At 26.2% G+C, this 16,119-nt stretch overlaps 1 protein-coding gene across 1 annotated transcript; it reads right to left on the reverse strand.

The window, feature by feature from the left end:
* LOC111618306 (ERO1-like protein beta) lies at positions 1 to 12,004 on the reverse strand (the record flags this gene model as incomplete). The annotated part of the gene is made up of 12 exons (XM_023359804.1): positions 1 to 707; positions 790 to 923; positions 1,003 to 1,089; positions 1,167 to 1,236; positions 1,321 to 1,567; positions 1,633 to 1,725; positions 4,765 to 4,811; positions 4,895 to 5,015; positions 6,369 to 6,442; positions 8,875 to 8,951; positions 11,384 to 11,440; positions 11,915 to 12,004. Coding segments are annotated over 12 exons (1,161 nt in total), but the record flags the coding sequence as incomplete, so codon positions are not given.
* Between the last annotated feature and the right edge of the window lie 4,115 nt (positions 12,005 to 16,119).

Here is a 16,119-nt window from a genome sequence, read left to right on the forward strand (position 1 = left end):
ATTTATGCAAATTATAAACAGTTTATTTACAACAACAGATCACAAAAAGAATAGTCTTGGAATGTAAACAACACACCATCAAACAGACAGATTCATAAAACAATTTGTTCATTCATTTCATTGGGCATATCACTTCAAATATACCAGTATATATATGAAGTACCTAGATAATTAAAAACTTAATTACATTTTTGTGACAAATTTTAATTCAATCAAACTTTTTTAATAAAAAAAAACCCAAAAAACAAAGTAGACTAGAATAACAATAAAAGTTAAAAACAATTGAGGTTATAGAGAACAAAATATTATTATATAATACTGTTAACAATAATTTCATGCATGTTATACACAAACATCAGTAAGGCACATGTTAAAAAAAATAAGTAGGATAAATTTCAGAGTGATATGCTCAATGAGCCATTTTACAGGTTGTATATAAATAAGAGTTTTATTGGACAATATTGTCTTCCGAAACATCTCGTGATGTGTTTTCCTGAAGGATTACAGCAAATTTTGATAAAAAGTGTGTTTTGAACCAAAAAAGTAATTTACAACCAAAGTTGTTGGTTTATGATCAAATCATTCAAAATGTTATCTTTTATCATTTTGCACGAAAATTGGCATATTCAAATAACCACAGAACTTAGTCAGTCTTTGATTTTAATAAATTTCTAAAAACTTCAAGTTGATAAACACTATTGGACAACCTAAAAAATAGAAACAATAGATAAATTTTATTGTTTTAAATTATTGTTTCATACATTCTACTATATTCAATTGAATTATTACCTTCCAAATGCATTAAAAAGTGTTAGTATTTCTGTTCTTGTCAAATGAAATCGATTCTTTTTGACATTACTATCAAACGTTTTTAGTTGGTTTACAGAAAATAATATCTTGAAAGCGGTTCCCAATCCCTGAACCTTTATAACAGAAATGTAAATAATAAACAGTTTTAAACTTAATAAATAATTTCTTTTAATTATATGAATTGATATCTACCTGGAGTTTTCCCCAAAGTCTACACTTATCGCAACCGACACAGTCCATTATGCGAGAGATGTTCCAGAAATGTCTACGAAATTCTTCCTAGAATAAACATGATAAAGGATAATATATTTAAAATTTTAAATGTTCATTTAAATTTTTTAAACCATTATTATTACCTTCATAATCTTTGCTTGCTTTTTATTTCCAGAAAACATAACACTTTCATTAAAATGATCAGGAAATGAGCTAAAATGAGAATATAAATTTGTTTTTAATTTTTATTTATAAATTAAAAACAAAATGTCTTAGTAAGTTAAAAGAAAAATGTACTTTGCTATTTGAAGCATCTCTTTTATTGCTTGTCGAACGCTTTCATCTTCTTCTTCGTTACCAGTATAGAAATACTCTTGTTCTAAAAATGGTGCAGCTTTGGCTATAGCTCTTAACTCAAGAAGATACACAAAATATAAATTTTTTAACCACTGAGGTCCCTCATTATTTGTTAGTTCAGGATCGTAACGTTTTCTAAATTCTTCCACATTGGGTCCCCATTCTCCAGGACTAAAACCATTTTTAGCTGCAATTATTTAAACTTGTTAAATCTGTTATATTTGATTAAATGAAATATCAAATGCAACAGACCTCTCGTGTAGTGCTGGGCACAAAGATGAATGCTGATGCTCGTATGCAATCCTGATATTGCTCTGTAAAATGCTCTTTTTTCTAGACACATGGCTAAATAATATATTTAAATATACATGACAATTGTCCAATGCCAACAGTAATCATCATTATAAATATTTTAAGTTCTATTCTTTAAAAGAAATTATTAAAAAAATATACATATAATTATTTATGTAATTTATGTGGTGCATATTAACAGCCAAAGTGCCAAATGACATCAAAATTTTTCACAGGTTTCAGAATATTACAAATGAATTTATTTTTGTATTTTGGGCTTTCATTATTATAAAACAAAGCTTTCAATTAGATTGTTACATGTTGTGAGATTTATTATTAACTTCTTATGCAAGATAAAATATTAAAAAAATAATAATAAGACAGTGAATGCAAACATTTTTTATATCTGTGCTTTAAACTGAAAAGATTCACTTTAATTCAAGTATAAATAAAAATTTCTAAATGTTTTACTCACGATTTATAACTTCAATCCCTATTTGATAGAAGTAATAATTTACTTTTTGATAATTTTATGGAAAATTTTACAATAGAATAAATATTTTAGAAATACAGTAAAACTTGTTTATTTAATTTTATTCAAAGTAATGAACTGACAACAACAACAAATATACAAAATTCAATATATATTTTATTATAAAATTTATTCAATTTTTAGATATTTATTATTTAAAAATATGCTGCATACAGATTAATGCTTAAGTTTCAATTCTAGGCACCCATTGATTTATCCTTAAACTAGTCAGTTTTAAAAAATTATTTTCTATATGGAAATTTGTTTTTAAGAAATTACAGAAATTCTGATTTAATATCAAAATTTCTATAATTTTTGCTTATTGAACTCACATATTAAATTTTTAAATTCATTTTATACTATAAAACGGATTCTGAAAATTATTAAAAATATTACAAGAAACTTTTAATATATTAATATACAATTTAATCAATTGTAATAGATGTATAGATGCTAAACATTAAGCAGTTTTTCTCTAAACAATAAAAAACAAATTATTATTTAGAGAAATAATATTAACTGGAAAAACTACAATTTATAAAATAGTAATCGTTGGTTTATTAATATAATTAAAAATATTTAATATTTTTCAGTTTTAAGCTTAGTAGATGCTGGAACATAATATTTTCATAATCACAAGTAATATATGCTAATGGCAGATGATTTTATGTAAAAGTATTTCAGTTTCATATAAAAGTAAAACATTATTACTCATTTAAAAATTGTCTTCAAAAATTATAAATCATTTTGTTAATAGGAGGAATTCATACACTTATTGGTCATTTAGTATTTAATATCATTATAGTAGAGCGTCATTTATCCGAAAGTCAATTATCCGAAAGAAATCCAGTCAGCAAATTTAAATTTTTGCCAGTGCTGTGGCACTGCAATCTTTGGCTATGTCTTGGACTACTCAAATATTTTACGTTTTTGATACTAAATTAACTTCTGAAGTATAATTTTTTATTGTTTTTATATTTTTCAGTATATTTATTTTGTTTGTACAAAATAAAAAAATAATTTTTAACGATACAATAGTCTTCATTAGGCTTAACATCGACGAAAATTCAACGTGAAGTGACACGCAATGGAGAAAAATTTCAACATGCGATAGGTTAATATATTTTTTCATACATAATCGGTTATCCGAAATATCAATTTTCTGAACAACCCCAGTCCCCAATTGATTCGGATAAACGACGCTCTACTGTATTATAAGAGTACACAAATACTGCAAAAAGCTGTCAAAAATATAATGTATTCATTTTAGAAATATATGTACATCATTGTCACAAAGACTCAGTGATTTTCAACATTTGTGAAATAACTATCAATACCATTAAAATATTATTACAGAATTTTTAGTGTTAACATGTGTCTTTATAAGTATTTGTTCATCACATTTGAATAAAAAAATTATTTTTACTCTTTAAAAAAATATGTAATAAATTCTTGTATTTGTATCAATTTCTAATTATCAGACTTTATTATCATATTGTAGACAATTTTTTTTTGATTATTAGCCAGACTAATAGAAAATTATATTTAATTTTAAATAAACACTTTCTTATTCTTTTTATATTTTATTCTGATGTTGATTTTTTTGTAGAATGCCTATAACAATAAAACTTTTAAAATAATTTTTGGCCTGTTAGTCAATAACTATGAAGAAATTAATTTATTCTAAGATTAACAAATAATGATTAAATTGTATAAAATTTTTGACATGTTTTTTCTATAATTAATTAATTTTCTTTGTAATATTTAAAATGATAATCTCTATATATATATATATAAATGGACGTGTGTGTCCCTATATTTCACTTTTCCGCCAAAACTACACATTGCACGTGAATGGTGTTTGTATGTGGTAGTAGCCCAAGTCTCCATTAGTGCACTATGGGCAGCGGCGGCCTTATCCATTGCGAGGCTCTGGGCAGCAGATCTTTGCGAGGCCCTTGTCCTTTGTGCAAANTGTTATAATTTGTTATTCTTTATAACCGCTAATAGTTTAATTGTTTACGATTATATAGTATTCTGATAATTCATACTTTAGCAATTTTATTTTTTATTTCAATTCATATTGAAAGTATAGTTCATATAGTTTTTGGAGACTTTCTGGTCTGAAGTAGTAACATGTCCAAGTTTTCTTTCAGTTTTAAAAGATATTTGTTGATGCCATTTCATTACTTTTTTTGGATTATAATTGTTTTTTACATTATTATTCCATACTAAATAATTTGTTTATTTTCTAAATTTAATTTGGATAAAGCTAAGTTTTACTGAATTTTATGATATTTAATTCTCTTATTCAATTTTTTATTATTATACTTAATCCAATGGCTGATATATATTATAAATATTAAAAAATCAATATATTAAATAATTATCATCAAAGCAATAAATGGGAACAATGCAATATATAAATTATTTTGCAATGATTCACTTGCTTTAATAATACAATATGGTTAGATGAAAGCTAAATTTTGAAATTATTTTGTAAGGACCTATAATTATTTTTAAAATTATAGTTTAATCTCATACAAAATATGTACACTTACAATTGATGTTTCTTGAAGTCGAATAGGGACCATAATTATCTCGCAAACTAAATAGTAATAATATAAGTTTTTAAATAGTGTTAAGAGATGATGAAGATAAAAGTAATTAACTGTTATATTTAAAACTTACGTAAAACAATTTTCTTCATAAATACTTTTCCAAACACGATGGGCAGATGCTCCTTTATAACCAGTGTACCTTTCAGGATTAAGCTGAAGATCAACATATTGCATGTCAATTGATGTTTCATCTGCAAACAAGTCAAAATATAAGAAATGCTTCTTCAGTATTTAAAAAAACTCATATTTCAAATAAACCAATAAATTTTTTCTAAATTAATAAATTTATTTAATTTTTAAAATTAATGTCTAATGAAATTTAAATTGAAATAGAATCTATGAAAAATCAGTTTACTTGACCAAATTAAGTTTCATTAATAACAATGCTATATTGAAATAATTGTGTGCTGTAAGAAAAAAATAATTTAATCTTTTTACTTTTTTTAACTTCTTATATCTCAAATAATTTGTATTACAAAATTCAAAATTTTATTGATACTATATTTACCAAACTTCTGAAACTTGTTTAATAAGTTAAATTATTAAAAACTAAAAACATATCATCATCTTTAAAACAGTTTTTGAATCTAAATCAGTGATTCTTGAAACTAGGGGTACAAGACTCTTCTAGAGAGACATGATGAAATTATTATTGTTTATTTTTAAGTATAACTTGCACACATACATGATATTCTATCCACTAGTGTCAATATAATATAACATTAAAAACACTAACAATATAATAATGTTAATGAAATGAAAAGTGATTAAGTTATTGTTGTGGTTATGACTATAATGTATTCATTGCATCATCAAAATTTAATTTCACTTAGTAGTAAATATCTCCATCTGCTACTTTACTTTTTGTTTGTTTGAAACATAAGTGTGTATTATCAAAAACTAAGATTGTTTTATTAGAATAAAATACAGCATAAGAAACCATTTGTATGTTTTTAGAAAAAGTGTAGAGGGTATAAGAATTTTTTATGAAACAGGGTGTTTCTTTATAATGTTTGTGAATCACTGATATAAATATTAAAATTTAAAGCCATCGATTGATCAGATCACAACAGAATAACTTCCTTTTTCCAAACAAAAAAAATTTTTTAATCAAACAAAAATGAAAAATGAAGAAAATATAGCAATCACTATGAATTCAGTGTACTCATAGTTAGAGAGTAAGGTAAACTAGCCATAATGACCATACCACAACAAGAACTAGAAAAATGAAAGGAAAACATGAATGTGATACACTTCTAATTTCTCTTCTAAGGAAATTTAGAAAATAATGAGCTTAATATTCTCCATTGTCTATAGTAGTTGTAATTGATAAAATTTTCCCCGGTGAAGCATATAAAGCTGTTTTACATGTATCAAATAATATATTCTATTGTTGAGAATAAACATCTAAAGATAAACTTTTGCTAATAAAATATATGATTAGAAATAGTCAGTTTTTTTTAAATGTTATTTTCATAAGATCCAAATAAATAATTTCTATCAGAAATTAATAATTTATAAAATTAAACAAAATTAAAACCTACCATCTAACTCACAAAAGTTTTCTTGTGCATTATCATGATGTTGCCATCTTGCAAATTCTTCTTTGTTTTCATCACTAACATAATTATTAAATTATAACTTCATTAATATTCAATTTATTCACTATTACTAAAAATAAATAATTTAATAAAATATATTTTAGTTTATAAAAATATAAGAATTACTTTTAACCAAAGCATCCTTTCTATACATAAATGTTTTTTATAGATATTACTATATTATTATTCATGAATTTATATATATTGATATGTCGTATATGTTCTCTACTTTATATATTTTCAGGACTAAATAAAATTTAAACATTGCATACAGTAAAATTATATCTGACATGTCTAATGTCTATTCAGCAAACAATACAAAAATAATTGAAGGATATAAATCTACAAAAAAATGTGCAAAAATGCTGTGAACTTTTCAGATGACTTACAAACATTCAACTTATGAACTTTCAGATTTACAAACAATATGACTATACCTTTAAAATTTAAATTTTGCATGTATTCTGAAGTTCTTTTGCCACTTGAGGGTGATCACTTAAAGTCAGTTTTTGGCCAGTATAAATAATTAATATGAGCTTATTTCTATTGTGTATCATCATTTTTTGTTTTCACTCGAATTTTGAGGTGCTCATTGCTACTCATGAAGAGGTGTTGAAGTTTGTAATGATGTCATAACAGTATTTTTCACTATTGTTTGCAACTTTTATATACTTTTATGATTAGTGCTTCAAAAATGTGTCCAAAATGCAGTAGTAAATCTAGCAGTGGATGTAAATGCAAGAAGTGTTGCTCTATTATCATGGAAACAAAACTAGAGAGTGGCATAGCGTAGTGGGGGCAGAAAAATTTCATAATAAATAATAATAATATCTTGTAAAAATTTGAACCATTTCATTTCATACTTTCGTCGCACCTACGATTCGGACCGGTTGAAATGAGCACAGAACAGTGTTACCATCAGGACAGTCCGGGAAATGACTTACTGCCCACAACCTGTTGACTTCTCTCTCTCTCTCTCTTTTTTTTTTTTTTTGCTTGTACGATTCATTCATACTCATATACACCTCCAACATCCAATACAGCTAAGTCATCTAGGTTACTTACGTTACTCCTACCCAAGTCTCCCTAGTCCTTAACTGTAACTGATTTAGAACCGGCATGCACTTCACATTATTCCTCGCATTACAAAATGACATATGTATGCATCAGGAATTTCTGTTCAAACAAACCTCACCTAATGTCCAGGTCAGCGATTTTAAAAAGGTGGCAACACTAGCATGGAATTTTTCATTACTTATTCTGTGAGGAAACTGAATTTTAGTCTTTTAAATTGAGATACCTAAATAAGGGGACGGCAAAATTTTTCTTTGCTCTGGCTGGCTGACACCCACACTACACCACTGAAACTAGATATTATAAAATAAGTGTGTTAAGTAAAATCCACATTTAAAATGTCTGCCACTGAGCAGTAGCAATTGGGTAATCAAACATAATGTATTCTATTAAGTACAGTACATTGAAGAATCATACACTAACAATAAATGATTATTCTGTGTACAAATGTACTTTCTAGGTTAGTTTCCAACTTATGAACATTTAGTGAACACTATGAACAAAGGTAGAACTAGAAACCTTAGAAACCTAACCTGTTCGTAAGTATGGGGGCACCTGTATTTACAAACATTTAATGCATTTTAAATGATTATTTAACCATGACACTTAAAAGGCCAAAATCCATAGGATCTTAGTCATATTTCATAAATATATTATATTATGTTAGTTTCACTTATTATTTTCTTTATTTCTTAGTAATGTAATGTTTTATTAGAAAAATTTTTTATTGAATTTATCTTTCAATATATTTTTATTGATAAACATATATAAATCATTTATAGATTCTATAAATTTTAAACATTAAATCAAAAATTATAATTCATTATTAAAAAAAATTTAATTTTATGAAATAACTGAATAATTGTTAAAATATATTTATTTTATCATGGTATTGCTTTCATGCCATTTCGATTTAATAATTTTTAAAAAATATACATAAATAGTGAAGAATAAAAAATCTTAATAAATATTTTTATTTTCAAAATTATACTCATTTTTTAAAATCATTCAAATTTAATGTAACAAGATTTAAAATTTTTGGTTTTAATTTTCAATAAAATAGTCAAATTACTATCTTATACATCTAAATTTTTTTAAAACAATAAAATTATCCATTTTTAAGAAACTTTTCAAACACAATGAGAAATTAAATTCAAAATGTATAATATTGAAACCGAAATTATAGTATTACATTGTAAATATCAAATTGCAATAGAATATAATGGAAATATACAAAAATGCTTAATTAAATTACTAAAACTATAGAAATTTATCACATTTAAAAAATTTTTCATTTAGTTATGTATTTATTTAAACTTATATATTTAAATTTCTAATTCTAAAACATTATTTAACAATACTTCTGTCAAAATACCTTATTGTGCTATCTACAGCCCCAAGTCCACCATGATTTTCATCACAATTATCCAGATCTTGAGCTTCTTGAGAATACTAAAACAATTTCAAAATTACTTCAAGATGTAATTTCTATACATTTTATGTATATATTTCTTTCTTAAATATAAAATTAAATATGAAAAAAAACTTTCTAAAAATATAAATTAAACTTAAAATGCAATTTTAATTATACAGATATTTTCATTAATATTAAAAGCATCTTGTTGATGATCTTTTTGTGTTATAGTTATTTTTATCCTATAAACACTCATTAAAATTCTAGTTGCACAATCAAAAATTTGTATTTAATATGTTATTAAATTTAAAAATGTAAATAAATAGTTTTTCAATTAAACTTAATACAGTAGAGCCTCGAAAACTCGGTCTAATGTGGACCGAAGGGTGGCCGAGTTTGTGAAAATGCCGGGTTATCGGGAATGGCGTTAAAAAAATAAGTACAAATGTGGAGTTCTCAGAAAATACTGTACTATACTTGTATGTATTGTTTGCTTGAGAATACAACAAAGAATAAACTGCCCAAATATCCTTAAACAAAGGAAAAGTACTGTACGTCTTTTACGAAGGCATAGAACCTTTACTACATGAAAATGAAAATTAATGAATACACTGTACAGTAATTTACCTGATAAGACAGACCTCAGAAAAATACTTTATGAGGCATAAAGCTGTCTTTATCATGAAAATTAATTAACTAAGGATTTTTTTGCCCTGCCAGGGTGTGGCCGAGTTATCCGGAGTGCCGGGTTATCGAGTGCCAAGTTTTCGAGGCTCTACTGTATTATAAAAATTTGATAATATATAAAATTAATTTAAAATATTATATATTCAGGATGATTTAATGTTTATGATTTATTTGTCATTAACTATATAACATTTTCAAGACATTCGAAAAAATAGAATATTTTGATATAAGTTAAAAATATTTCTCATAATTTAGAGAAGAGTCTAAATTATTTTTCATAATGAGAAAATTACTTCCCAAATTTTGACAAATCAAGCTTTCAAACTTCAAAAATTTAAGATAGTTTTGGAATTTTATTTCCAATATTATAGTAAATTTTAATGTTAAAAAATAAGGCCATGTTAAATATTGAGATAGAATTTGGCATGTTTTGACAAGCTGTATTAAGCTGGTTTACTGATATATGAGAATATTACTCAGTAAAAATAGTAGATCAAATATTTTTGAAATGTGAAATATTAAAAACAAAACAACAGATTAACATTAAATTTTATTATAAACTTGGGAAATATTATAGCAAACTGTCAAAATGCCCTTGCCCTAAACAATTCTTATGTTAAAGATCCAAGTTTATGAGTAGTGCAAGATATTCAAAGAAGGAAAATCAGACCATCTACAGTACATAGTATAAAAGTAACTTAGGATTTAGGAAGAAATCAGATGAGACTGTCAGTAATTAGATGATTATCAGGTCTACAATGTAGGTATTTCATGTAGATTCACACACAAGGTTCTTCATGACAACATGAAAATGCAATAACTCATTGAGTCCTCAATATCTAACAGAACCTGGCCAACAATGGATTTCTGTGTTCCCACAGTGCTGTACTCTTCTAATCTGGCCCAGCAAATTTTTCCTGTCTTCTCAAGGTTAAAAGAGCAACTAAAAGGATGTAACTTTGTGTCATTACAAGTTGAGAATGCTGCATTACATCTGACAGATGTTAAAAAAAATTTGAGGACTGCTTCTCTTCATGGCAAAAGTATGTGATAGTAAATGGTTATTATTTTGAAGAAAATATATTTTAATTATATCTACTCACACAGAAAAACTATTGTTCTTTTCCCATTTAATTTTGATTCTGCCTTGTATTAATTTAATTAGCCTGTTAATTTAATATTGACATAAATTACTATATGTTATTGTTAGAACTAAGACATTTTTTAAATATTTTTTATTACAGAGTTTGATACAAAATTTACTTGTTATTGACTAATCAATATTTATATATTGGGAGAATTTAATTTAACAGAGCATATTAGGTTCAATCAATATATGTAGAATATGGTAATTTTTTATTTTTCAAAATGACAATAAGAGATATTTTTTATAATTAGATTTGGGCATCCAGGCAGTAAAAATATATAAATATATATTATATAGTAAATTATAATTTATAATAAATCTTAAAATTTAATTTTCTTGTAAAATGATTAGGAATAACTAATTCAAATAATATATAACCAAAACCTGCTAAGAATAGAGGGTTGAGAAGAGACAATAGCTAAATACTTAAAAGCAGAAATAGACAAATGATAAGACAATTAATATTTCAAAAATCATATAAAAAATAATTTAGTCTTTTGATAAAAAAATTTTAACTGAAAAAGTTTATTTTAAATCACATTGTTGAATTTCATCATTCTGAACTTATATTCTATAAATAGAATTCATAAAAAATATATATGTTAACTTTAGTTATTTTAAAAATTCATTGCCTACCTTATTATGATGGGATTTTGGTTGATGTTGACCCTTAATTCCAGGTGGAATTTGTTCCTTGTTAAAAATAACAATAATGTATATTTTATGAGATTAGAAAATATATTTATAACTTAAACATGGAAGAAAAAAATCAGAATTCAGATTATGAATGAAAGAAATAGTAACATTAGATGATTTTATCAAATCATTTTATATCTGTATATAATTTTGATATCAAAATTTAGGCAACATATAAATTACTGTATTTTTATTATTTGCTTATCAGCCAACATACATTAAAAATTATGTTATTGTTGACTATAGGAGGTGAAAGAACATTTGATTGCACAATATATTATATTCCAATAAATCATATTATGATGCTGAACAAATATATGCTGTATGAAATTGCAAATTTTAAAAATTAATCTTTCAACTTTACTTGATATTCATAAATGGATAGTACAGTGAGAAGTTTATAACATTGACAAAATTTCATATTCTCAATTATATTTTTAAAGTAATAATAAAAATTAAAGTAAATCTTACATCAGGGCAAGTTTTCACTGAACAATCACGTATTGCACATCTGCTATCAACTTCCCAAAATGGGCAATCTCTGTTTAAATTAACCTTCAAAAAAATTTAATCATTTATGAAAAAATAAAATACTTAATACAAAAGATAATTTTAAAAATATCCAATATTAAATATATCCAACATTTAATTATTAAATTTTAATAAAATGAAATTAATATTTTTATTAAATAAAAAGGTTAAGATTGTTATTTGCAATATTATATACAATACAATATTCCATTGTAACTCTACAAAGTTACAATATTTTTGAAAGACTGTCTGCAGATTTTCAAAATAATTGATACAACAACACTGACATGAAATTTTTGCTTATTAATTGTTAAACATTGCTAAATAGTTTAAGAATTTTAAGAAATACTTTTAACAAATATATTCTTAGTATAGTAACAAATATATTTCCTTTAACTTGGTCTACAATATCATTAAATTTCTTTAAAACTGAAACTTCAAATAAATCTATTTCAATTCAGCAAGTAAAAGAATGTCGAATAGAATATAGTATTATTCCATCTTATATACTTAATGTTACTGTTTTAAAATTCAAGAGAAATAATTACTGTGAGATCCTGGGGGCAATTAATTAGTCAAATTAATTGTAACATGTAATTACCAAGTGGAAAAACCAAGATCTCCATCTGTATTTCCGTTGCCCTCTGGTCCGATAGATAAAGATGATCAAATAACCTTACAAATCAACAATCTTTAATGTTGTTTTGAGTAAGTTTCGGAGATAAATCCAAATATCTAATTATTGATAAGGAAGAACATCAAAATCAGTTAAATTATGAGGTAAGAAGAGTCAGAAAACCTGGCAAAAAGTATCAATAATCCGGCCAGGTTGTCAAATTCTTATGGCCCACTCTGGCTGATGCAATGACACATCTTGAACTTAGGACCACATCACCTGATTTTCCTTCCATGCTTAGGAGGATAAAAAGGGCTGACTTCAGAGGTTCAGGGCGGACTCCACCTAGAGGCTGGACTGAAGCTCGTCGCCACTCTCATCTTCCTTTTTGATGATGATCCAATACTACAAGAGGTCAACTGAGCGTCTACCAAAGGTAAATTGCGTAGATTGATATAAACTCTCTCCTGGTCAATATAGACTTAAGTAGATAGTCCCTCGTTATTGCTTGGGACCAAGGATAGATTTAGTATAACCAATATATTTTAGTCTGTAGTCATAGGACCAGACATTATGTTGTTTATGTCTGCATGTAACTTAGTGTATTAATTTATTGTACTCATTTAGGTTATTAAACTTTTGTTATTTGTTAATCTGGTTACTGGTCTTTACTCAGATGCCTGTCAATGTACCTGTGACTCCACCGCTTGATTTCATTTTCTAACTAGATCTTAAATGTCAATCTTTAGATGACAAATATAATCAAGAGTTAAAACACATAAATTTATCTTAACTGGTGTCAGACCTGACAGGAGAGGAAAATTCTATGATTTTCCTATCTCTGACTGTAAATAGGAGAAACTGCCATCCAGTGACAATCGAGCGGGACTTACCATCCTGATGTCAAAATAGGGTTTAGAGCTGTACTCTCTAATCCCTGGCTTCTCACGTTACTTATTTGAAAGAAAATATCATCTGTATTTGTTTTATTGTATTCAGATAGTTGTATTTGTTTATTAATAATTAAAAATTATAGATATTTTAAAATATCAATTATTTTGGAAAATCATATGCTGTATAATCATTAGAAGTAGTTTATAATGAATTCATTGTATTAATCAGTTACTAATAAAAACATTAATATATTGTTATACTGGTATGTTTATTATAAATTCGTTTTTGAAATAAAAGTAGCAACAATTAGAAATTATAATTATCAATTTACTTTAATAAATTTTAAATTATAAAATTCTTTTTGTTTGTTTTGTTAAACTAAAAAACATATCATCATCTTTAAAACAGTTTTTGAATCTAAATCAGTGATTCTTGAAACTAGGGGTACAAGACTCTTCTAGAGAGACATGACGAAATTATTATTGTTTATTTTTAAGTATAACTTGCACACATACATGATATTCTATCCACTAGTGTCAATATAATATAACATTAAAAACACTAACAATATAATAATGTTAATGAAATGAAAAGTGATTAAGTTATTGTTGTGGTTATGACTATAATGTATTCATTGCATCATCAAAATTTAATTTCACTTAGTAGTAAATATCTCCATCTGCTACTTTACTTTTTGTTTGTTTGAAACATAAGTGTGTATTATCAAAAACTAAGATTGTTTTATTAGAATAAAATACAGCATAAGAAACCATTTGTATGTTTTTAGAAAAAGTGTAGAGGGTATAAGAATTTTTTATGAAACAGGGTGTTTCTTTATAATGTTTGTGAATCACTGATATAAATATTAAAATTTAAAGCCATCGATTGATCAGATCACAACAGAATAACTTCCTTTTTCCAAACAAAAAAAATTTTTTAATCAAACAAAAATGAAAAATGAAGAAAATATAGCAATCACTATGAATTCAGTGTACTCATAGTTAGAGAGTAAGGTAAACTAGCCATAATGACCATACCACAACAAGAACTAGAAAAATGAAAGGAAAACATGAATGTGATACACTTCTAATTTCTCTTCTAAGGAAATTTAGAAAATAATGAGCTTAATATTCTCCATTGTCTATAGTAGTTGTAATTGATAAAATTTTCCCCGGTGAAGCATATAAAGCTGTTTTACATGTATCAAATAATATATTCTATTGTTGAGAATAAACATCTAAAGATAAACTTTTGCTAATAAAATATATGATTAGAAATAGTCAGTTTTTTTTAAATGTTATTTTCATAAGATCCAAATAAATAATTTCTATCAGAAATTAATAATTTATAAAATTAAACAAAATTAAAACCTACCATCTAACTCNTTAAATATTTAAAATTAAAATAATTTAATGGAAAGTATGACAATGTCCTGGCTAACTTTATAAATCCTTAATTTGGTTTATAGATTATATTTCTCTGAAAGCATAGCTCTGTTTTTTCAAGTATTTTTTTCTAATCTATATTGACTTTTTGTAGCTATTAAATTAATTTTGATCAATGTTTTAAATCACTAAAATATATTAAAAAATATCAAATAATCTAATTGCAAAATACTAGGAAAACTCAAGAGAAATTAATTTCAAATGTGCTGTCGTTTATAAAAATACAAGGTGTGACAATTAAATTCCAGGAATGGGGTAATAAAAGGACATAAAGAACATATAATGAAAAACTCTTTTAATATGTTTCAAAGTAATCCCCCTGGAGGACAATGCACTTCTCGCAGTGCTTGTACAAGTTCTTGAAACACTTGGCATAGTCACTTCCATTGACAGCTCTCAATTCCTTGGTCACATTGTGCTGTATGTCTTGCAGATCGTTGAATCTTCATCCGTTCAATGTGATTTTGATTTTTAGAAACAAAAAATAGTTGCAAGGCGACAAATCTGGTGAGTATGGAGGGTGGTTCAACTCCACAATGCCAAATTTGACCAAAAACCCCTTGACAACAGTCGCAGTGTGCGGGCGGGCATTGTCGTGCAGCCTGGTTAGGCCTGAGCAAGAGGAAGCTGGATACTGATCTAGCTTCCTCTTGCTCATGCCTAACCTGATGAGTTGTCTCCAGATTGATACCAGTTGTCTCTATCATCCAAATAGACATTCAACAGTCATATCGCAGCAAGTCTCTGATTTTTTCGATGTTTTCTGGTGTTCGAACTGATTGAGGTCATCCAGGGCGAGCATCGTTCTTCCCAACCATCCCTGAAACACGCAAACCACTCGAAAACATGAGAGCGGGATAGGGAGTCATTTCCATAAACTTGCTTGATGAGGGCATACATCTCTGTTGCACTTTTACCCAACTTGTAACAAAACTTAGTGTTCACTTTTTGTTCCATGACAAAAACGTGACAGCACTTTCTCACAGTAATATGTGAATGGAGTACAGAAAAAGAACGAGTTATGAGACACAAATAAATCTTTGCAGACAAGTAGCCAGATGGTTGAACTATTATGACAAGCTTAGACAAGTTTCTGCACACTGACACTGCAGCGCTACATGACCAGTCCTGGAATTAAATTGTCACACCTTGTATAATCATGGAAATCTTAAATTATTGCATTTATGCAC

Source organism: Centruroides sculpturatus, unplaced genomic scaffold (genome assembly GCF_000671375.1).
Source record: "Centruroides sculpturatus isolate CEXI.00-Female unplaced genomic scaffold, Cexi_2.0 scaffold92, whole genome shotgun sequence".
Classification (NCBI taxonomy): Eukaryota; Metazoa; Arthropoda; class Arachnida; order Scorpiones; family Buthidae; genus Centruroides; species Centruroides sculpturatus.